The sequence below is a fragment of the Pundamilia nyererei genome, unplaced genomic scaffold (assembly GCF_000239375.1).
Source record: "Pundamilia nyererei isolate P.nyererei 1_Seehausen unplaced genomic scaffold, PunNye1.0 scaffold00039, whole genome shotgun sequence".
Lineage (NCBI taxonomy): Eukaryota > Metazoa > Chordata > Actinopteri > Cichliformes > Cichlidae > Pundamilia > Pundamilia nyererei.
In genome coordinates this window covers 1471715-1496090 of record NW_005187440.1, presented here as the reverse complement: position 1 = coordinate 1496090, position 24376 = coordinate 1471715, and the positions used below count along the sequence as shown (strand labels likewise).

The 24376-nt window shown below is 39.1% G+C and overlaps 3 protein-coding genes across 5 annotated transcripts in view; 1 reads left to right on the top strand and 2 right to left on the bottom strand.

Annotated features, from left to right (window-relative positions):
• The window catches only part of cep104 (centrosomal protein 104), a 36665-nt gene extending 25037 nt beyond the window's left edge, over positions 1-11628 (bottom strand). For 2 of the 3 annotated variants that reach the window (XM_005730728.1, XM_005730730.1), the window contains exons 1-10: positions 11548-11628; positions 9887-10013; positions 9447-9620; positions 8970-9108; positions 8018-8080; positions 5364-5440; positions 4841-5009; positions 1528-1683; positions 1150-1377; positions 86-301 (exon numbers count right to left, since the gene is read on the bottom strand). In XM_005730728.1, the coding sequence (XP_005730785.1) occupies positions 86-301; positions 1150-1377; positions 1528-1683; positions 4841-5009; positions 5364-5440; positions 8018-8080; positions 8970-9108; positions 9447-9620; positions 9887-9999 (1335 nt within the window). In that variant the 5' untranslated portion in view covers positions 10000-10013; positions 11548-11628. Of the gene's footprint in view, positions 1-85; positions 302-1149; positions 1378-1527; positions 1684-4840; positions 5010-5363; positions 5441-8017; positions 8081-8969; positions 9109-9446; positions 9621-9886; positions 10014-11531 lie in introns of all 3 variants that reach the window. The other variant, XM_005730729.2, reaches the window with a different exon arrangement.
• Positions 11629-12082: 454 nt separating this feature from the next.
• On the top strand, positions 12083-16632 carry lrrc47 (leucine rich repeat containing 47). The gene is made up of 7 exons (XM_005730726.1): positions 12083-12688; positions 13040-13501; positions 13603-13719; positions 13803-13918; positions 14368-14470; positions 14720-14809; positions 16153-16632. The coding sequence occupies exons 1-7, from the start codon at positions 12119-12121 to the stop codon at positions 16372-16374; spliced, it is 1680 nt and encodes a 559-aa protein (XP_005730783.1). The 5' UTR covers positions 12083-12118; the 3' UTR covers positions 16375-16632.
• A 211-nt stretch (positions 16633-16843) lies between these two features.
• On the bottom strand, positions 16844-22015 carry LOC102210325 (L-rhamnose-binding lectin CSL2-like). Its single transcript, XM_005730722.1, has 10 exons — positions 21989-22015; positions 19088-19248; positions 18692-18724; positions 18539-18601; positions 18069-18204; positions 17856-17965; positions 17729-17773; positions 17498-17630; positions 17194-17297; positions 16844-17053 (listed from the first exon to the last, which is right to left on the bottom strand). Exons 2-10 carry the CDS (start codon positions 19116-19118, stop codon positions 17031-17033), a joined length of 678 nt encoding a protein of 225 aa, XP_005730779.1. The 5' UTR covers positions 19119-19248; positions 21989-22015; the 3' UTR covers positions 16844-17030.
• Between the last annotated feature and the right edge of the window lie 2361 nt (positions 22016-24376).

The window sequence follows — 24376 nt, the reverse complement described above, 5'->3', positions numbered from 1 at the left end:
TGTAGGAATATAAACACAGCGCAAAGTTAACAGCTATCGTTGGCTTAGCTGGCTGTTTGTTTCACATATGTTTATCTTTTCTTACCAGGCTTTCTCCAAAGACCTCTATTGAAAGACCAGCCTCTCTCAGCACCTTCTCTGTCAGGGGTTCTGGTTCTCCACTCATTTCAGTGCTCTGTGGAGTCCTTTGCACTTCTGATATCGGGGAGTGCTCCTCCGCAGGGCTCTGAGTGGCCTCCAGTGGCTGATCTTTCCTCTGAAGGGCTGGCAGCGGCCTTTCGTCGTAAGGCACACTGGTAACCTGTCACCAGAAGAAAGCAGAAACTGAAAAAATATTGACACCACATGCTGAAGAAAATATAATGTATATTATATTTTCTTACTACGGCGGTTTGATTTTGCTATACTGTTTAATGTCTCAGCATCCAAAATTAGAGATGGAAAGTTTAGAGATGGAAAGTTTAGAGATGGAAAGTTTAGAGAAAGCTGATCTGCATTTTCCCTCCTGAGAAATACTTTTGAAAAATTGATTACCTCTGCTCTTTCACTAACTCTCACTAACATTCATCTAGTGAAAAGGTCAATCATTCAACATAAGGATGACAATGAATATTGAACCCTCTCTGTTCAAGCCAAACTTTCAGCCAGCCGAGCAGAGTACTGTCTCCGGTGCCCCTGGGCCAACTGGCACACTGCTGCCTAGTGCAAGGCTCAAAGCCCTGCCTTGAGGCCAGGTTGGGAGCCGCTGCAGTCAGCCAACTGTTGCACGCTTTTAATTAAATAGTGAAACCTAAACCTGCACTAGGGGTAGTCTTAGTAGGTGGTGAGTAAAGCACAAAAGACCCCACTGGTCATAATCTCCTTGTGTGCCCTGGGTTTCAACACTACACAGGAGACTTTTTCTTAAGGTGCTTTCCTATTATTATTGTTTTATAATAACACAGGAGTTCATGGAATTCAGAACAATGTGCACAACTGGACCAATAAAAAAAATCTTTGTGTTTATAATCAGTGAAGATTGTCATGTCTAAATAAGCACTGCTTATTTAGAAAAACTGTTGTTTTGATTATAAAGTATGTTTGAGATGGACACGTTTCATGCATTATTTCTATAACATCTAAACACATTTGATACAGGAAGATGCTTACATCGATTTTGAGTACAGCAGCAGGCGTACAAGGTGTGTCAGGTTGGCTGCTCAGGTTGGATGTGATAGATTCTTCAGCTAATTGTTGGTTTTTATGAATGTCTGGATTTTTCCCTTTGCTGATTGCGTCTGTGGATACAAGAGGCTTGGTATAGACTGAAGAACGACCTGAAGAAGACAGAACAGGAGGAGAGTACTGGGCCAGGGTTGATTCTGCTGCCCTCGTGACCTGGTGACATGGAAAGATAGAATAACAGAGATCATTTTAGATCAAAAAGAGCCATGAATAATGCAAGATTTCCCCCGCGTATTTTCTCCATCTTTTACAAAACAATAACAGCCCACCTCGCTGTTACCAAACCAGTAGCTGTTGACATACCATTGTCATATCCAGCAGGTTGTGTACTTCCAGCTGCTGGTACACACTCTTCCTGTACTCCTCCATCAGCTCCTTCTTCTTTTTGGCCAGATCATAGTCTTCCTTTTCAATCGCACATCGCTTCTCCACATCGTATCTAGCCAAACGCTCCCCGACCTGGAAGTGCAAAGAATATGGAGGTAAAAGCAGCCCTGCAGCTACACTGTGACTCTACACTACAAGCTTGAACAGATGAGAACAATTTACGAGATAAGATTTATGTCAATTTGTACCTTTAGTGACTGCAAGTCTATGTACTGTTTGCTGCGTGCTGTTTTTTTCTTCTTCTCCTAAATTATAATTTGAGCTGTCAGGAGAGATAGCTCAAATTATAATTTTCCATCTTGTAAAGCTGCGCTATTGGTGAGAGATTTACTACACTTCAAATCATGAGCCATTATTAAAAAGAATTTGCATTTAGTGTTGAGGAGGCTATGGGTCTTTATTTATTTGTTTATTTAATTGACATGTTCTTTATTGGAACAAACTATGAGTGTCACCTGACAGGTTTTACAGGATGTAAAATTGACATCAACTTCAGAAACTCAGACATAACATGTGAATGCGGAAATTCTAGTGAACTAAATTCAGTAGCTAATTTGTTGCCAACTGAAAGAGTTTCATGAACTCTGAACTTGCATCTACTTACAAATCTAAGTGTAAACAGAAAATCTGCATCTTCGGTTTGATGGTTTTCATACGAGAACTCCTGAAAAACTTGTGCAGCTCAGGACGGGCAGTTTATACAAAGCTGACCTTTCTGACATGTACCACACAGTGGGAGACCGTCTCACTATCAGAATGACCCCATTTTGATTAGATAAGGGACCTGCCTGGACACAGCAGGGAAGAGTCAGCAGACATGATGCCCAATGAAATCACTAAAAAATGACCAGTGTTGTTCTCTTGTGTATATGAGAGAACATGTAACAGTGAACATGGAATATGGAACTGATAAAACAAAACTATTAGTGTCACCTGACAGGTTTTACAGGATGTAAAATTGACATCAACTTCAGAAACTCAGACATAACATGTGAACGAGAAAATTCCAGTGAACCAAATTTATTAGCTAATTTGTTGCCAACTGAAACAGTCTCATGACCTCTGAACTGTTTCGATTCAATTCAACTAAGATATATAAATACATGTGTGCATTCCTAATCCCAACAGTTGCCTCAAGGCAACTCAAGACCCTACAATAATACATTATTAATTTTGACAAAACAAATGGTACAACCTGAATCTACTTTAAACTTTTTTCTATTCTTTCTGATTTCTCAGTTAATAAAACTCAATGCTAAATATCCCAAAGAAAAGAGAAAGTCAAAGAAACACCTTTTAATCAGCAAGTACAGCATCAAGCCTCTTAAAATCTGATATATTGATCTGGTCAGTTAAGGGGTTGTTAAACAGTTGCAGCAGCTTTGGGCTTATTGAAATGAACAACAGGTGCAGTGGAGGGGTAACAATGAGACAACCCACAGAAAAGGAATTGTTTTACAGGTGAAAGCCACCGACATGTTTTTCCTGCTCATCTTTTCTGACTATTTTTTTTCACTACATTTGCATTTGGCTAGGGTCAGTGCCACTCGTGGTAGCATGAGGAAATACTTGGACCCTATACTTGGATTTTTGATGACCCTATGTTGCACAGGTAGTCGAACTCCTCTAGGATGGCACAGCAACATATGGCATTTGTTTGCTGTGTCTATCAGCACGGTCTCAGAAGCAGTCTGGAGATTACAGGAGAAAGAGCTGGGGAGGACTGAAGAAGGTCCTTCACCCATCAGCATGACTGATATCTGCTCCTTTGTGCAAGAAGGAACAGGTTGAGCACTACCAGAGCTATACAAATAACCTCCAGCAGGCCACTGGTGTGAATGTCTCTGAGCAAACAATCAAAAACAGACATGATGAGAGAAGCCTTAGAGAACAATATGCTGCCTGTAACATTGTTCAACATGAGTGGTCTGGTAGTAGATCAGTGACCATCTGTGGAGGCATATTCATGAAGGGGCGCACAGCCTTCTACAGGCTAGACAACGGCACCCTGACTGCCATTAAGTACCAAGATGTCTGTTGACAGATGGCAGTACAACAATGCCTAGTGTCATGAAAGAATTGATAGCATTGACTTGTCTGACCTAAATTCAATAGAACACCTCTGGAACATTATATTTTGGTCCCTCTGCTGCCACCAAGTTGCACTGAAGGCTGTCCAGAAGCTCAGTGATGCCCTGGTTCTCCAAGGACAGCAAGTGCTGTCTCATTAGGAGGATGCCCTGATGTTGTCAGGTTTACATGCAAGCAGTTGGGGACCACACAACCTATTTAGTACTATTTTGAGCTGCTGCAATGAAATTTGGACTAGCCCGCCACATGTTTTTTCACTTTGATTTTAGGGGTGTCTTTGAATTCAGTCATCTGTAGGTTGATAATTTTCATTCCCATCAAAAAATGTGGCCTCCATTCATCCCCAGCTCGTTACCTTCTCCATGTCAGTTTAGACATCTCACATGAGTTTTCCCATAGAGATCTGATGTGTTTTCTCAGCATTTCTTAAATTTTTTTGAGTAGTGTATAATTTGACTGTCCAACGTGAAAGAAATACAGCAAGCCAAAACCTTCTCTTGTCTTCATCTTGTATGTCCCTGCGTTTGTCAGATATCATGTGACATCATAAACCATTCTATGACATCCTGAGGGTGTGATGACAAGGGATTTACAGGATGACTACCTTGGCAACCACCGCTTTTATGCCATGCTAACAAGGTGTCTGAGTGGGTGTGTATGTTATCCAGTTACAGAATGGCTTGCAGTTGGAGATGGGAGAGAAAATATCCAAGTTCTCCCTCGCTGCAGCTGTCGAGCTTATTAAGAATTCATGGTCTGCATGGTAACGTTTTAGACAAAGGAGGTCTGCAACAGGAATCTGAACAATGTTTAACAACTCCTGTTACAAACAGTAGTGAAATAAATCTAGATATCTGTGAAAAAAGTGGTGCAAGTGAGTTCACAATTAAACTAAATTCCAGCAATACAGTTGTTGGAATTTTCTGGGAAAGCCTGTTGTTGGAAATAGATGCATGAAGTAAGGCGGGGCATTTAGCATATATTTGCTTGTCCATCTTTACATCTGTCTCTTCATATACTATGTGTGTGCTACAACAAAGACTTATTGCCCAAATTTACACTACTATCCGAATGCCATAGCTCACTGTACAGTACCTATTTATTAGTACCATGATCTAATTCCTAGCAGCTACAGTACCTTTTGAAGGTCAGCAATAGCCTGCTTTAAATTCTTGGCTTCCTCATATTTCTCTTGCCGGACCATCTCTTGTTTCTTTTGGTCCAGGAGACGAATGATGTGGGCAACTTCGGGGTCCTGGTACATATCAAAGGCCAGATCGTCCAAGGGGGAAATGGATTCACATTTGCTGAGTTGAAAACAGGACAGACGGATAACAAACATTGGAGAAATTAATTATATGGCTTGACACACCTGTCTTGTTGAAGCCGAGATCATTTCAGTGTATTATCTCTTAATTGTGCAATTCTTCACCAGCCCCCAAGGGATGCTTCACCTCTAGGTGAAACATCCCTTGGGGGTACATATTAAAAAAACATATATTTCAAAAAGTGTTTTTTCCCTGTACTGGCCACCACCTGCATCATCTACCAATGCACGTGACCTTCAGTTCCTGATTGGTTGTCTTCCAGACTAAATGGCTTTGTTACACAATGTTATTGTCACAAGAAAAAGAAACCAGGGTTCAATGACTTAGCCTCACCCCATGAAGGTCGACTCCAAGGCAGCCTCCAGCTGGGTACTGTTGAGGTAGTGTTCGATCAGCTGCTCTCTGCTTGGCTGGGGGTAAACAGATGGACAAATTACACACACGTGCGTACTGTGTTGAGGAAGACATGACTTTTAATCCCACTGGCTTATCCTAAAACTAATGATCCCTCTGCATCTTTAAAATGTGTTGATCAAACAAAAGTACTGCACCAGCAACCACCTGGATCTTACAATGGTATTAAGATAAGAACACTAACTCACTCAAATACACAAACACATGCAAACGTTATCATCACCCTCAAGGCTACGGCCATATGGAGACTAAGAGCAAACACTGCTTTTACCTTGAATACTAAGCAAGGCATTACACAAAACATTGCCACTGATGGCATTCTTGCTCATTATCAGCAGAATTAAACTTAATAGTAAAGAAGACAGACTTTTTCACAGAATATTGTTCCTTCACAGTAATGTGTAAGAACAGTCATACCATGTTGCTCTTATGCTCTCAATAAGAAAAAATACTGCAAGAGAAAAAGACACACGTTTGTGTTTTTATATGTCATTTTTCATAGTCTTTGCATGATTTATGTTGAGAATAGAGATTATTTTTGGTCATATTTTTTAGTTTCGTGGGGCACCAAATGTTTTGTTTGGATTGTAGGCCGGTCCAGACTCTTTTAGTGCAGAGACATGCTCTTGTAACAGTATGTCTCTGTATCATTGTCTTGCTGAAATATGCAAGGCCTTCACAGAAAAAGATGCCATCTTGATCAGAGCATACGCTGCTCTATAACCTGAGACGATGGCAGCGTTTCTAGATCATGTTCATGTATGGCTCCTTCTTTGCATAACAAAGCTTTAACCTGCACTTGTGGATTTCTCCACGAGCTGTGTCCACAGACAAGGATTTCTGGAAGTGTATTTAAGCCCATGCAACAATTTCCACGACAGCATCACATCGGCTTTTAAGCCGCGTCCCTTCTACACAGCATTCTTGAAAATTTCTGATGATATTAAGTCTTCATAATTTAACACTGAGGAACGTTATTCCACAATTTCTAAACACAGTTTTCTACAGATTTGTGAAAATGTGGCTCTCTGATGTTCTTTTTTTACCCAACCATGTTAATGACCAGTTAACATAATTAGCTGCAAAATGTTTTTACAGCTTTAACTTGTAAGTATCACTTAAAAGAAACCTTTTGTTTCTCCCGTTCCAACTTTGAGATGTGTTGCAGCCATCAAACTGAAGATGTAGGGTTTAAAATTTAAAAAAAACTAAAACTAAATCTTTTATATATACCGTTGTGAATAAAACATGGCTTTATGAGATTTGCCAACCATTGCATTCAGTTTTTATTTACATATCACATACATCAGTTACTAATATTTATTTTCTACTGTGAAAAAACAAGTTAAACAAAATTAATTTTGATATTTTTATGACACTTTGCACAACCAAAAGCACAGGTAAAAAAAAAAAAAGAAACATAAAGACAAATATGGTTTGGTATTGTATATGTTCGCTCATTGGTACACTTGTATAGCGCAGTGGGACCACTGCATAAAGCATAGTCATTGTTAATATTATTAGTAATATGTGGTAAATGTCTTTTAAAATGCACATTCTAAAAAAAAAAACTACGGTAACAGAAAAATGGCAACCGTAAGTTTCAAAGGTTAAAGTTAAAGAAGTTGTTATTAAACTGATCATTGTAGTCGACGAGCTGCTGTGATTTTTTTTTCCTTTTCACAATTTGGATTGCTAACAATTTAAAGCAGCCAAAAGTTAAGCTTTTTCTTTGTATTCACACCACAGTGTCTCTTCCATAACTTCCACCCATAAGGCAGATATAGGAGAACAAGATCTAGCCGACCCTCTGGGCAAGATCACTGCTGTGATGGAAGTGCTCAGAGTCGGATTAGTAGACCAACAATGCAAAGCTTGTTCACTGGAATCTGTGCGACAGTGTGTCCATGTGTTTCCATGTCTGTGTTTGTGTGTGTGTGTGTGTTTTAAGGTGCTCTCACTCCTCCAGGAGCTGTCCATCTGCAGGACTATCTGATTACACTGACTAACTAAAGGCCTCCTGTTTGATACATACTGTTGCATACTGCCCTCCCTTTGTGTCTCATTACTAGATGCCTGACACATATATACAAACCTACGCACAAACACACACACACCACTTAGGTAAACACGGGTGCATCCACCACATATAATCACATAGCACAGTAACAACACAAAATACTTCATTTGAAGATAAAGTGACTCAACAACTCCAATCCAATTATATTGAGTTGATGTTTATAAAATTAATAAGTAAATATAAGTAAGTCTGCACAGATTAAAACAATAAAAAGAGGGGAAAACTGAAGCTTTGAAACCCAGTTTATTGTTTAATGATGTTCTGTGAATGATAAATAAACGCAGACAACATGTGAGGAATACTTGACAAGTTCTGTTTGACAGACATGTTCATAGCTGTGGTTGGTTCAGCGTAAGCAGACACATGATAAGAAATGAATCCTTCTCTGAGTGACTGTGACTGAATGTGACTGAATCACAGCACAACATCGCCACCTACTGCTGAGGGGATAAACATAAGTGAAGGGTGATATGTGAGGAGAGTGCTCACTTACTATTGTGTTAAAAGCATTGCCATCCAAAGCATCTCCCAGAACATTAATGGCAACCAAACCAACCTGAAATCATTAAAAGAAGATGACGATGGTGAGCGAACTAAAGTAAGTAAATCAAAAAGTAAAGGAAATCATTCAAAACAAAAATCAATAAATAAATATAATGAATGATAGGTAAGTGTGAAGCAAATAGAGGACCCATCTAATTACAGTTAAAGAAAATGCTCTCTGACAGATTATCTATGGTATTGAATTTAGCCTGGTACACAGACACCAACAGACCCAAGCACAGACAAGACCCGCCCTCCGTTAGGAATGTGTGGGGGTTCTGATAGGATGTGTCCTGCGATGACACAGCAAGGCACAGAAACTTTACGGTGTCGAGTTAAGGCTGACCCAAACCTAGAGGAAAACATGCCCATAATTTCTGGTGTGTGGGAGTGGTACCCTTTTCTTTGTCCAATGGCTGAATGACACATCCATGGCGCCATGTAAAATTACTTGAACCTTTGAACGATTAATAATAAATTTTCACAACCTTTATTCGTCTTCACTCATAAGAAAAATTAACCCGACATATAACACCCCATATTTCCTGTTTTTAATGACACAAGCAGTTCAAAGTTCAATAAATAACGAAAGAGAGCTGTAGGAGTTCAAGGTAAATAAAATCATTATAATAATGTAAATTCTATAGATTTTTTAGAAAACAGGCTTCTTCGGGGATAGCATAAGAAGAAAACAAAAGGATTCAATCGGGCTCTTCTCCACTAATGTAAATGCACATAAAGCTTGTGAAGCATAGAATATAACTGACAACGTGATTACAGCAAATTAATTCTCTGCATAAATAAGCAGAATTCATAAAAAATGCAAGCCTTAACCTTCTTAGACCAGACTACCCTTAAATAACTCAGTGGCCACAGTGCATTGTTACCATGTAACAGAGTACCTGATTATGGTGATTGTAACGGTTGCCATAGTTTCTGTGGAAGGTTATTCTCAGATATGTTCCAACGGCATCTACATGGACTGACTTCAGTTCCCGAGCTTTGAAGCCTGTCTTCTCATTGTCCGACAAAGACACATACCTATGTGAAAGTAAAGTTTTGTTAGTCTGGGTCAAAATTCCTTCTAAGATATTGATATAAATGACATTTACAAGAGTAGAAATGATTACTAAATTTCAGTTTGGTGATTATATGCTATCAAGATAGTGCACGTCTCAGTGTGGTAATTCTATATATTCAACAGGAATGGACAGCTAGTCTGCAGAATAAGACCGAACCACAGAGCAAGCCTGCATCTATCCTGTTTCTGGTATGTTAGGTTAATAAAAAAAAATGGATCCCAAATGAAATGATTCATATCAACCTAACGTCCAACAAAAGGATGTGGAAATTAAGCCTGGCCAAGTCTGCAGTCTCACCCAAGTCTGTGAAGCTGCCTGGGGAACCCTGGAGAGCTCGTTTCAGGAAGAGTGTCACCAATATAGAACTCAACCTTGGTTGAGATCATGTACTGATGAGCCAATAGCTGCAGCTTCCTTACCCTACTTCTTTCAACCAGCTGGAGCGTGATGTGCTGAGGGTAGGAGCACAGCCTGCAGTAAAAGTGATCAACACATGTTTCTTTAAGTTGAAAAGTAAAAAAACTTAGAAGTCACAAGAAAAATGACAAAGGGTACAGCCTTTGAGTACTAGATGCTGGCCTTCAGTTTTACAGGAAATTTCCTCTTGACTACATTCTGATAACAACCAGTGTTGAAATTTTCCATCTTACAGATGAAGTAAACTTGTCTTATGCCTTTATTCAGATTAAAAAACTTGCCAGAAAAAAGTTTAACCTTTATGGTATTTTTTATGGTACCTGCTGGATCTCCAGCCGTTGACTGTAGGTGCATGCACCATGAGCTCCTTAGCACTAAAGTTGTCCTCATGACTGGAAGAGCTGACCACAGTGAATCCTATCTTCCTTGGCATCCCTCTGTTGGACACTGATAAAACAAACAAAAAAATGAAGTGTTATTATTTATACATATATGTCCTACACCTGGGTGTGCCTACCCTGCCTTTTGCCCGTGCAACTGGGATAGGTTCCAAGCTCTCCAAAGTATCCTGCAAGCAGCATGGACATACTTTGTGAGTGGCGCAGAAAACCACTTCATGCTGCCTGGAATAAGTTTAGGTTGGGTAGGGTAGGGGTTAACTGGTTTTCATGTTAGCTGGTGGAGCTTGTTTACACTTTCCACTGTCCGTTTTACAGATGCTGCAACCACAAATTTCAGAAAACAATACAAATTATACAAATTAAAAAATATATTTGAATACATTTAAAATAAAAAAAAGCCCATTGATTGGGCTCATATATATTTGTTTTTGTGACTTAAATCACAAGGGAACACTTTTCCCTTGACACCACCGATCACCTTGATCAAAACACGTACGTATTATATGCATGCATCGTGTCAGCTGTTTAACACCTGTTAATGTTAACTGATGATCTTCATAGGCAATTGAAATTCGTACCTGGGTACTTCCATTTTATAATTCCCAGAAAGGCACCTTTGTTAATAAATTAGTGTCTTCCTTCCTATATGGGCTGTTGAGATTGTGACGATTTACGAAACATTCCTGTGTTAACTGCTAGGATCCTGAGTTTGAAACTGAAAATCAAAGGGGTTGTGTTGAATGTTGTCAGTGTATTTGCCCCACAGGTTGGATGTTAGTTATGACATGGTGTCAGCTGGATTGACAGATGAGGTCAGGCAGTAGTTTCTGCAAAATATTGTTTTTTTAAATTCACACTTATTATTTAATGCCGAGTTTATTTCTTACATGACGGCTGCACAATAAAGCTCTGAAACATGCTTTATTTTGTTGGCAGAGTGGTTAGCAGCAAACTAGAATCGGGCATAAATACACCGGCACATTTTCTGCATCACCAAATGAATAAATGCAACAATGTGACGCGAAGTTTGTACTGCTGTTAACTTTACAGCTGGGATTGATTCATAATAGTAAGGCACGACATACAAAACTTCTCCTAAAATCACAACAACAACAACAACAACAATAATAAATAATAATAATAATAATAATAATCTATATCGCAGTTAAACATGTTGCGTGTGTGTGTGTGTGTGTGTGTGTGTGTGTGTGTGTGTGTGTGAGCGAAATAGAGAGAGAGAGAGAAAGAGAGAGAGTGTGTGTGAGTGACCTAACGAGGTTGTGTTTTCAGCATAAGTTACCACGGTGATTTAGACAGATAGGTAGAACGCCATGTTCTTACTTTGAGCGCTACGTAGTTCGCTGCCTGATTAATCTCACCTCGTAGTACAACCCTTTATGGGTACAAGCTAACCGTTAACTATCAGCCCACATACCGTAGCTAACTAAGGTAGTCTAATGTCTAGGGGTTTTGAAATCTGATACATTTCCTGGTGACTATGTTTCTTTGCGTCCCACAACATTTTTCTACATTTCTGGTGTAAACAGCGTTTTCCTGCGTTTACCTTAAAGGTATCTTACCACAAACATCACCGCAATGTTGACAGCTCGAAGCCCCATGTCTCCATAACCACCGCTGACAACAACCACTGCAGACATGCGCAGTCGTGAACGTCGCAGTCTAAATGTATTGTGGTCAGTGTAGTTTTATCAGCAGCATTGGCTAGCGACGTTTATCATTTTAATTCGTCTTTTGCACGTTCTTTTGTATGTTTTTTGTGCGTATTTGGATACGGTAGGAATTTCAATAAATTCATAAACGTTTTGTATTGTGCTTCAGAACAGCAATAATACGGCAACAATAATAAAGGAAGTTTGATCTCACCTTCAGAATAAAGGCATAAAGTAGCAGTAGCTTCAAGATTTGTTTTTCAATTATCTTAGCAATAACATGACGACAGCAAAGGCAATAAAATGCAAAAGAGACTAAAACACTAACTCTTTGCTTAATTTCTTAAAGCTACATTTTGATACATTTACTAGAGTTTCGTACACACGCCCATACGTGTATTTCTTTTAAATGATATTCACTTAGTTTGAAAATTTTAAACGGAAGTTGTGAGCTTTAGCACACTTGCATCAATCTAGCAGCATGGATGACACGAAGAAATGGCCAGAAGTAGAAAAAGCAGCGACAGAGAAGAGGCGTGAGTTGGTTTTACAGGGGCCCGCTGTTGATAAGAGAATTTCCTCAAACGGGGGACTCGACTCCTCCATCTACTCTCTGACACTCCTGAATTATCTGGAAGTTAGCCAGTGCCCCAGTCTGACAGAGATCCACGAGGATATCCGGCATCTGACAAACCTCCAGAGTCTCATCCTGTGCAGAAACAAGCTCGCATCCATCCCTAATGTCATCGGCAACCTCAAGTCTCTAAAGGTCCTAGACCTGTCAGTCAACAACCTTACAGTCTTACCAGAGGGGGTCACCCAGTTAAGGGAGCTGAACACGCTCAATGTGAGCTGTAACAACCTGGAGGTCCTGCCTGAGGGACTCTCTCAGTGCACCAAGCTCTCCTCCATCAACATCTCCAAGAATCGCGTCATCGGGTTTCCTGCTGACTTTTACTCTGAGAAACTGGACCTGCTCAGCACCGTGGTGGCCTCTGACAACTTAATTGAAGAGCTGAGTGGAGAGATTCACAAACTAGCTGCTCTGAAGGTGAACTCCATTCACAAAAATGTTGTTTTCCACCAATCAACAAGTGTAAACCTGCCTTAATTTTATTTTGCTCGATACATGGCTCACCACAATATGAGCCATGTTCACCAGGGCAGGAAAGCTCTTAACATATGATTTAAGATGGCTTTCACTTTTTGCTAATATTATATGCTGGATAAACTGTCACTTTTTTAAACATGCTTTGTAAATAGAAGGTCCTATATGTATGCCCGCTTGGTTGCTGTAAAAGATTAAATTATGTACACTTAAACTTCAGGGTACTTTTTTAGAGTGTGAGACTCCTGTGACACTCTGCCCTTGTTTTTGTCTTCCTCTGGCCCATCTTTGCAGGTCCTGGATCTCTCCAATAATAAGCTGAGAGAGATTCCCTCCGATCTGAGTGACTGCCCCAAGCTGAAGGAAATCAGCTTCAAAGGCAACAAGCTGAATGACAAGCGTCTGGAGAAGATGGTCAACGGGTGCCAAACCAAGTCGATCCTCGATTACCTGAGAGGAAAAGGAAGAGGCAGACAAGGGGAAGATAAAGGTGATGCTGACGGAGGACGCAGCACAGACAAGAAAAAAAGGCAGCAGCAGAGGAAGAAGAAGGAGAAGGCATCAGATGAGCAGGATGAGGTGGAAGAGCTGAACAAGATGGTGGTGAGGGTTCTCCATGTTTCAGATGCTCCTACGGCACTTACAGTCAAAGTGAGTGCAGAGGTGAAAGATGTGAGACCCTACCTGGTGTGCTGCATAGTCAGAGGTATGAACCTAAAGTCTGGGAACGCTCTCAAACGGTTTCTGATGGCTCAGGTAAGATCCAAAACCTCACTATGATATTAATTCGGCATCACATCTGACATACCCAAATATGTGTTATAGAGTCCATAAAGAATAGCTTTTTGTTTTTCCAGACAAAACTTCACGATGACTTGTGTGGTAAGAGGACCATAGCAACCATTGCAACTCATGATGTGCAGCAGCTCAAAAGTCCCCTTATGTATGATGTCAAACAACCTACCGAGCTCAAGGTACAAATGACAGAGAAGTCTTGTTTGTTAAACACTCTTTAAAAAAAAAAGACTCCTAATTTCACATGTTTATTCACCATTAGATTGTTGCGCTGGGTCGGAAGGAGATGACCGCCGTCGAGCTTATAAGGCATCTTCATCTAGAGGCTGAAGAGCTGAGGAAGCAGAAGAAGAGGCAGAATGTTACAGGCCTCCACAAGTCAGTACTGCATGTGACCTTTCCACACAGCACAAGCTTTGTTAACACTGGGTCAAAGATCTCCATTAGTCAGCCTCATAAAACCTTTGTGTTCAAGGCTCGAACCAATTTTAAGGACAAAAAACAATTTATGGAAAAAAATCCAAGGGACTGTTTAGATTAGAGGTGTGCGAGATGTTTAAACACATGAGGGCAGCAGAGGTGTGTCAGACCACAGAATTGGTTTGAGTATTTTGGCCTTGAGCACTAAGTATTGTTCTGTTTAAAAAAAAGTCAGGGGCAGTGCCAAGACTTCGGCTGAGGTTTCAGAAATAAATACCGGAACACCTAAAAATGAGTTTTAAGTTCTGCAAGGTTAATGGTTTTAATTGCAGACAGAACTCTCACCTATTCTGTTGTCTCTGTCACCAGCCAAACAGTTTTTTGTTCTTTTTGTGTTGTTTTTAAAGATACCTCCAGCTTCTGCAAGGAAAGCCACTCTATCCATGTCTAGTAGATGCAGAAGGTGACGTGATTTCATTCCCACCAATCACCAACAGTGAGAAAACCAAGGTGTGTACATGTGGATATTCTCCCTATCTTATATTAGTCATTTACATTAATATTTACATTACTTTTACAGAATACAATGGATTTGATTTTTAGAGAAATAACAAGTCAGCTTGCATTCTGTCCTGATTTAACAAGACAGAATTAAAGCTCATCAGAGGTGCTTATCAGCTGATGTTCTGTGCATCATTGTGCTGTTTTTGTATCTTTTCGTGATCTGACGGAAATAATTACATGAGCTTTACTGTACAGATCAAGAAGACAACCAAAGAGTTGTTCGTGGAGGTCACGAGTGCGACCAGCCTGCAGACCTGTAAAGATGTTATGGATGCTCTGATTGTAGTAAGTGCACTGCCTTTTCTTTAGTGAATGATAATTTATCTCTGTATCACAACACGAGACAGGGATGCACAGTTCTGACTGTAATACTTGTTAGAGAGACCCTGAAGGAAAAACAGTGTCCTGAGGGTAGCAAGAGGAAACTCATTCAAGGTTCAGTTCTAAGTAAATTTCAGGGGAATGTTTTTGAGCAAGTGAAAGCCTCAGTCATGGTAATGTGCTTGGTAGTTAATGGAAAAGCTTTTAGTAGACTGACACTGCGAGGATAATGCTACTGGTAAGGCCGGAATGGGGATTGATGATGGTACACACGTCTGGTTTAGGAAATCTGTTTAACAGAATCAGTTTTTTTGCAGTTTGCAAAGTCCACTAATTTTTTCTCCTGAGTGGTATTTCTAGGCCGTTAACACCTTGTCATGAGCGGTACTGTTTGGAGGAAATGAAGAAAGTTGAAGAAGAGAGCTCAGAAAGGTGTTGCAACCTGTGAGCAGTGTACAAAGCCAGACTTTCTTAATTGTAGAACTGCTTAAATACAAAAAGGAGTCAGTGCTGTGACATGAAGTGCTTTAAATTCCTAGCAGAGGTTTTTGAGTAGAATGAATCAAAGAAAACATAGACAATCAGTGACATTAAGAAGTACCTTTACTTCTATGTGTGTGTGTGTGTGTCTGTGGAGCAGTTTTGTAGTGTTACACAGTATTTGCACCTTATAATTGGCGTTTTCTTACTACACACCTCGCAGAAGAATTGAAATTTTCCATGCTTAGGCTAATTATTTATTGTAAAGGCATTATAAAAAAATTATTAAAGGAGAAATTTTCGGTGAGTGTTATGCAGCGCATCAAGTTCCAGCCTTTTTCCAAAATGGACAAATTAATTTTCTTTATATAAAAATGGCATATTGGAAAAAAAAATGGTTGAAGTCCTTGCAAATCTTTTGAAAGTAAAAAAACCAAACAAAAATCTAACGTGTATGAAAGAATTCACAGCCTCTTCTCAATACTTTGTTGAAGCACCTTTGGCAGAAATTACAGCCTCAAGTCTTTCTGAGTATGATGCTACAAGTTTAGCATACCTGTAGTTTTTCTCATTATTCTTTGGGGAAACCTCTCAAGCTCCATCAGGGTTCAATGAGATGTTGAGTGTCATGGCAAAGGCTGTGAATACCAATGTGTTTTTAGTTTTTATAAAGAATTTAAATCCAACCTTTTTCAATTTTACATTATGGGGTATTTTGTATAGACTTTTGAGGTGATCTGATCTCTCTCTGAGGGACTTCTTGGTAAAATAACAATCGAAAAAAATTGCATACACACATTTAACAGGCAGTTCATGTTTCTCTGCAGAAAATGGCAGAGTTGAACAAGTTCACAGCAGAGCATCAGGAAGAGGCGGGGTCAGATGGAGAAGGGGGTGGCCCACCAGTGCCTGCTGACAGCAGCGAGACATCCAGCCAGCTGATCATCCAGCAGGTGCGAACGGTCGACCAGGACGGGAACCTGAAGGTGGTGTACCCGTCAAAGACAGATCTCTCCAACGACATGAACAACTTGACTATTATTTGGTAACAGTGCATTGGATTAAACCTCATGTTTGTACTCATTCACATGCTATGTGAAGTTATTTTAACAGTTTAAAGGATGGGGCTGTGTGAGCATTGAGGCTCATGTTTATGACTTTGACTTAAACGTGCTTCAAACATACAATAACAATGTTGAAAAATGGTTTATTTTGAAAAACTCTGACATTGTTAATACATGTTGCTGATTCATGTAAAGCTTTTTGAACCATAATTACTTTAATAAATCCATTTCCAAATTCAGCGATCATGCTGTGCATCTGAGGCATCATTTTTAAAACGGAGATAGCCATTCATGTGGAAATGGTGGTTGATTTTAACTCGGGGTAGTCACTTTTTATTAGTGGCAGATTTTATTGGCTTTTTTCAGAATTCCTTTAAAAAAAACGGGAAAAATGAACCGCATCATTTCCTGTGCAGCAGCATAACATAAAACAAGACTCAAAGCTTTTATAGTATGCAAATTTGCTATGTTTATTGTGTTATGCAGATTGTACAGAGTTGACAAATATTATATATTTCCCAGTGAGAAACCACAAGAATAACAAAGTGTCTTGTTCAAAATTTGAATGAGACAGAAATTTTAATCTTATATTTGTGAAAGTAAAGTAAATGCTTGTGACATGAAACTAATATCAGAGACGTTTATGGAGTGATGGTGACAGGATCTGCAAAAGAGTGGAAAACAAAGGTATGGTAAGATTGTTGCCATATTCAGTGTGTATCTTGCATTTCTCCACACCCTGACACACAAACTCTTTATGGCTAGATTGGCTGTTTGCGTTGACAGAGCTAAACAGGTACTTACAATCACAAACGTAAGACACCTCCAGGTACTTGTACGTGCCAACGCAGGGGTCTCCAAACACTGAGTTGCTGGCTCTGATAGTACAGCTGTTTTTCCCGTTACACCTGTAAACGTAGAATGGCATGATTGAAAAGGGCCATTGAGTCACTGATCCCATGGAATACATTACTAAATATGGGCAACATCTAGAATTATTTTCTTTTTTTTAATCCTCGTATATAAAACCTCCACCATCGTGGTTCATTCTTTGCCTTATTTCCTTCCGAAGTGAACAAGGGAACTTGTTTATGCTTCACTCACTGACCTCTCAGCGACTTTGGGAGTGGGGTTTGAGCAGTACACATTTTGAATCTGAGAGTCAGGCCGCCTGAAAGAGCAGGTGGTCTTGTCAAGGCGTCCGTAGTAAGCTCCGTAGACCAATATTACCTGCCCAACATCTATGCCAAAGAAGAGGAAAGAGGCACGGAATGAAAAGTAGCTCATTTGTAGGTTCGTCACATTGTTCCAACACAAATACAAAAAAACGTAATCTTACCACAGTACAAATGTGCCAAAGAACCCTCACAGGTCACTGTTTGAACTGTCAGAAAAAACCCAACAAAAATAAACATCAATCACATCACACAGACTGGTTAGCAGACTCATGCAGACATGTGACTGACTTGCTGGGAAGCAGGTGTAGTTGGTCTCCAGGTATTTGAAGATGTTGACGCAGGGATCCGAGGTACGAACGACATTTGTGTTTATCTCGCACACCTTCCTGCCATCACACCTTTAGGAATAACAGTGAGTGTTATGTACGTAGTGTATATAACATAAAATATATAGAAAAATACCTGAAGACTCACTGGCAGTTGAGCACTAAAATATAATACCTTCTCTTAAGGATATCCACGGTGCCGTTTTGAGAGCACTGTGTATTTTGAAGCTGATTCTGAGGCCTGCCCTCACTGCAGGTCTCACGGTCTTTACGTCCGTACAGTGCAGCCTGCACTATGATCGCTCCATTATCTGTTAAACACCAAGGAATGTCTTTTTGCACCCGAGTACAACTATACTGTATACTTTGTCCTTAAGCCAAGAATATATGCTCAGCCAAAACTGTAAAGCACTTTTCACAGCTTTATGAGCTTTCAACACATTTCTGGAAAAAATGTTACTAAGGCAGTATTTTTAACCTGACATCTTTATCATGTTATAACATTAACATTTTCAGGGTTATTTAAGCTGATGTTTAATGTGTAAAACTACAATGCTGGTTGATGAAAAATATTTATGCTTTAAAAATCGAGATGTGCTGTTTGTTGTGGATGCTGACACACAGTCTTGGATATTTTACACATACCACAGCTTAAGTGCTGGACATTGATTCCATCATCACAGGTCACTGCTGTCTCCGTGGAAACAACTAAAGCAATAAATATGAAAGATTAAGTATATAGATTAAGTATATAGATTAAGTATATAGAGAATAAATGCTGCACTATCAGATATTTACCTGATGATGTGAGCAAACAAGCTGTTGCAAGCACTGAAAACAAACATCAGTGTCTATTTTTATTATAAAAGAAAAAATTACACTTTTTAAAGTTTGAAAAATGTCTCTATTATTGCAGAGAAGCATACATTATTTATTAATTTTTTATAATACATAGAACATATTAACAACAATATTAGTTTCTGTAGGTTTTATTAAGTAAAGTTTGTACATTGGTAACAACTGTTTCAAATCAATCAATTCTTCCCTCATCCTTTACTCCATAGGTAGCAAACACTGTAGTTTATTCTGTAATGACTAAAATCATAAAATAAATAAATTTACCTCCAATGCATCCTAATTTGAATATGAACCCACATAATTGTCACACTGGCAGTGAATCACTTGTATACTCACGCAGTGTGGTGCAGAGTCTGAAGGAGAGCATGGCTGTAGAAGCTCCAGTCTCGAGAGGCTTGCAGAACTGATAGTGGCTGGGACGGTTACGCTGGTATTTATCCTGCTGGCTCAAGAATTGAACAAGATCTCGATCTTGCACAACTACTGGCTCTTACTTCCTGGTGAAAAAATGTGAACATGAGACCAACTCGCATTGTTGTTCAAGTGCAACAAAGGCAATGGACAATGACTTGTTGTCTTTGGGCTGTAATGATGATGATGGTAAGAACTTCACATAATCAAAGTGGTTTTTGTTTTCAAGCCCAACAATGGGCTCATTCATTATTCTTGAAAATGAATCTGTTCCGAACATATTTATTACATCTGATTCCTGGAAGGAGTATCCATTTCCCTTCAGGTGTGGTTAGATTTCAGGGTTATGGCTTGGTGACACACTTTACTATGTTTACACGAGAGTTTAGGTTTTTAAGAGGTGGCTGTGTAAGTTTGTAAAAGGTAAATGAGTCAGAACTTCAGGTGTTTAAAAGCATAGGATAAAATGTGTAAATAGGCGAATGAGGGTTGTAAAAAGCAATTTGAGTGCTCAGAGTAGAAAAGCGCTTTGTAATTAGGTCCATAATTTGTCTGACACATTTTACCTCTGTACACTACTAAAGTGGATTTTAAATCAAACAAAATATACAGCATGTTTTTAGTCCCAGTACTCCTATTTAAACATTTTAATTTATGCCTTTGAACACTTTCTGATTTTCTCACACAGGCTCAGATGGATATGTCAGGACAAATTTGCCTGTTTTTGTTTGCAACTTGAAACAGCATTTGCTTATGAAGCATCTTTGACATTAAGTAGTCACAATAACTTCAGATAGCTCTTTGAGTGGTTACAGTTTATTTTTTTAGTGAACTTCCTGCAGTAACACCTGTTACTGTATTCCTGTCTCCGCCTTCTTAAAGACCCAGAATTACCGCACATCTTGAATTACTGCAGCGAAACTGTACCAGGAAGCGTACATTAAGGATTTTGAACTATGATGTTTAAGTGTTGTCACTGCTGAGGATTCGTGGACACAGATCCTTATTTACTACGCTGCTGTTTACAGTTTAACTTTTCATCAGAACAAGCACTTCTAATTGTACTTTGCTCCTCACTGATAAAACAAGTCCAGTAAATTCACTTTTATCTTTAAGTTTAGGACAGTAATCTGTCTTAATTTATTTTGTTGTTTAGTTAGCATATGGGGAAAAGTCCTGTGGTTATCCATCCGTCCTGTTCGAATAAACCCAAAGTTCAGGAACATCTTCTTTAGATCTGTTCAGTTTTATTCATGTGGCACCACTTAAACAGTCAACAAATTTTGACTCAAATATGTTATATTGTAAGGTAAAGACCCCAAAGAGTTAATCTCAGACAAATGTTAACACAAATGTGAATTACATTCACTTCATTAATGAAGTGAATGCAGTTCAGTAATGAAAGGTGTTTGGCTATAACTGACTACATGTGTATACTGTATCATAAGTGGACAGACATGGATGTAAACCACACCTTAACCATTTGGCTGAGGCAAAACTACCACAAGGCAGTGATTCTAACTAAAAGGTACTCTGGATATTATTAAATGTCAACATATTGTTAAATATGACATTTTTTGTTTGTCAGGTGTCCTGTTTGAAGAAAACACTTGGTAGCCACTTGAATGAATGTCAATAAACACATTTACATGAGGGCAACCTGATTTCAAGGAAATAAAAATGCTCAAATTTTTTATACATTTTTAGACATGAGTTTAAACGGCCGCCATTTTCTTTCTGAGTATTTATTACACGGCGTGCTGCGAGGAAAAGCCTGTTCTAACGTTTGAGTCTAAGGATTATTGTGAGCACCTAACAGCTCTTATTTTCTCTTGAAACTCTTTCATGTGATTCTTGTGTTGGTGGTTAAAGAGGTTTGTCCTGTTTGAGTGGTGGTGGGGACCAGTTTGTGGCATAATTTGGATAGTACAGTTTTCTGGGGCATGTCAGACTTTTCATAACCTAACCATGTCCATGCAACAGGGGGAGCCCCTCGTTTAACAATAAGGTCCTCGATTTCTTTTGACTGGTCCTTCTGTTTGGAGCTAGCTGGTTCTGCCTCATCCTTGCTGGCCATGCTGGTATTCTCTGTGCCTTCATCTGCGTGGTGACTGTAAGCGCCATTTATAGTTACTTGATGTTTTTATTTGAGGTCATTTGTTTGATGCATATTCTGAAATTTTATGTTTGAGAATAATGTATATCATTTCAGTTTATTTTGAAAAGTCTCAACAGAAACTTGAGCTTTATTGTGAAAGGTTTATGTGGAAAATAAACAACACAATGGTTTTACCAGGGGCGATTCTAGGATCAGAGCTTTGGGCGTGCTGAGCACCCAGAGAGTGTGCTTTTGGAAAACATTTAAAGCTGCTGTACAGAATCTTTGAAACAAGCTAGCTTAAAACATTTTTAGAATATAAACAGAGCACCCTGCTTCTCTTTACAGCTCCTCACTCCACCAGGGCACCGTTTGGCACTTTCTGATAGTGTGCAAATGTGATGTATGTACTGCGGCAGTCATACAGACAACTGGATGGTCCAAAAGTTGGCCTACCTATTACTGGCTGAGGTTTTAGTAGAGTTGTGGCTGAACCACATAAAAATATATAATTAATTTTAATCTCCCCAATCAATTTTGTTATGTTGGAATGTTGTTAAAGAGGGTCAAAAATGTTTCAACCCAGTTTGTTTAGCAGATTCTGTAGAGCAGCTTTAATATAGGGAGAACACAACTTCCTGATTGTGTGAGTAAAATCAGGTTTTTTCTCTTTGTCAGTTTAACACTTTCTGTTTTTGCCTGTCATTGTTCCCTGTCTGTTTTCTTACCTGGTTCTTCCTGACCTTGTACTTTCTCCTCACGTTCCCCTCTTTCCTCTCTCCTTCTTTGGACTGACAATCCTACACAAATAGATTGTATTCAATTAGATGAAAAATTACATTAATATGAAAAAAATACTATTAAGATCACTAACAAAAAGTCATCTCTCAGTGTACTTTCAACCAAAAGGCAAATAACCAAACCACATGAACATCTAATAAAAGATAAATATTGAAACACGCATCCAACATTATTCTTGATTGACGGATCATTTGATTTTCCACTTTTACCTGAATGTGGCTCCTTTTTTTTTTTTTTTAGAAAAAACGTCCTTATATCCATTATGAACCTGGCTGTCTCTTTGTACAGAAACACAAACACACACACAACAGGCGTTATAAGGTTAATGGGCATCCAGTCAGTTAGCTAGTTAGTATCCATTTAAAACAGGACAGTGGTAAAAACAGTAAGCTACGGACAATTTTAAGTTTTAGATTTTAAATAGGCTGTATAAATTTCAATGAGAGCAACAGGCGGTCAAATGTTGCTGATTTTACTACAGAGCAGGACGGATTGTAGGGTAGCAAACATTGTCGGAAAACACGTTTTCAACACCGCAGGTTACCTGGGTGTAATGTTTTCATGGTCTGACTCCTACCTAACTATATGAAGAGTAACTGGAGGTTAAATGTAGCTAGTATGTCCTGTTTTAAGCCAGGCACTTACACCTCCGCTCCACTGAGCCACCATCGCTCTAGCAGCAACGGCGCTAGAGCCAGAGTAGGGAGGAGGCGAGCTGGAACAAACCATTATGGGAGAGGGGGGGTTATCTATACTTTTGTTGTTAAAATATTACGTCTCAACCAAGTACTGTATGCTTTTTATATTTTTAGTAGTGTTTCACACAGCAAATATTGTCAAAAAAGTAAGAAATCTTTGGGGGTGCTTTGATTCATTTTGGGGGTGCTGAAGCACCCCCAGAAATGGGCTAAAATCGCCCCTGGTTTGAAACGTTTTCCTTTTCTAATTGTATAGAGACCCCTGGTGGCTTTGGAGGGAATAAATCTCTTAGATGGTAAACTGAGATGCAAACGCCAAGTCCTGGATATTGTTGTAAAAACTAATAAGTAAACATTTGATTCTTATAGTACCAGACCTACATACTGTAATTTATGTTGCACACGCAAAAGCAAAAGTATGTTACCAAAATAGGGGGAAAGAAAAGAGAAAGGTGTCTTGAGTTCTTTAAATACTTTTTCAGCTGTGTGAAGCCATGAAAGGTACTTCCCATGGGAACAATTTGGACATGCAATGCATCTGATCATCCTTTCTGAGCAGTACACTTTCAAATTGTAACTATTTTTATTGTTACCGCACTACTGCGACTATTACACTTTCATTTTGTAGGAAAACCCTCAGCCTTCGAAGCTACCCTATTTTGCAGAACTTAAAATCTTGGGTTGCAGTTTCACACAGCCAAATTGCCCTCGAGTGTCTGACACTGGCTTCCTGAGAGTTTTGATGAGTCTTGTGTGACTTTCTTGTATGTATTGTCTGTTTCAAATCCCTGCAAAAAGTTTAATGATATTCAAAACTGAGATGTAACGATTTTTTCTTTTTGAGACGTTTTTGGTGGACGTCTTACGCTTTACTGTTGCTATTAATTTCCCATCTTGAAGAAGTTGGATTTGTTCTATCCCAAACACAGCAGTTACTGTGGCCACATTCTCTATTAAATCTGTTTGTTTTTTTTATTCTTTAATACACTCTCAACACACTGTCACACTCAAAATCTGGTCAAAAATGTTGAGTCTGCTGTAAGAGCTACCTGTAGAACTTGTGATGAAAGTAGGTGGGATCATGAGACTTCCAATCAGTTCAAATACTTACAAATGTATAGTTGATTTATACCACTTAACAAAATCCTTTTTTTCCCTAACAGGCATTACAACTTTAGACATTTCTATGGCTGAGTGTGGCCAGCCTGGGTTCGAGTCCAACCCACGGCCCTTTGCCACATGTCTCCCTCTCTCTCACTCAGCTTTCCTGCCATTTCTTGACTGTATCTGTCAATAAAAAACTTAAAAAGGCAAAGAAAAGCAAAATTTTGTGTTTAATTATTATTTAATGTTTAAAAGAGGATTCAGTACTTCAAATTTGTTGAAGTCAACACTTTCTCATTCCTACATAAGCGCAACAGACCAAACAAAGAGCAGTGAATGCTTCCACTCTCAGTGGAGATTTCATTTAATAATTGTATTCTTTTATAATTATTACAATAATTAATAATTTAAACTTTTACTACAGACAGAAAAAAAGAACACACAAGAATCTCACTCCTCCTTTTATTTGAGTCTGATGTGTGACTCATATCTAGTTCACGGAAAGTTATCCCA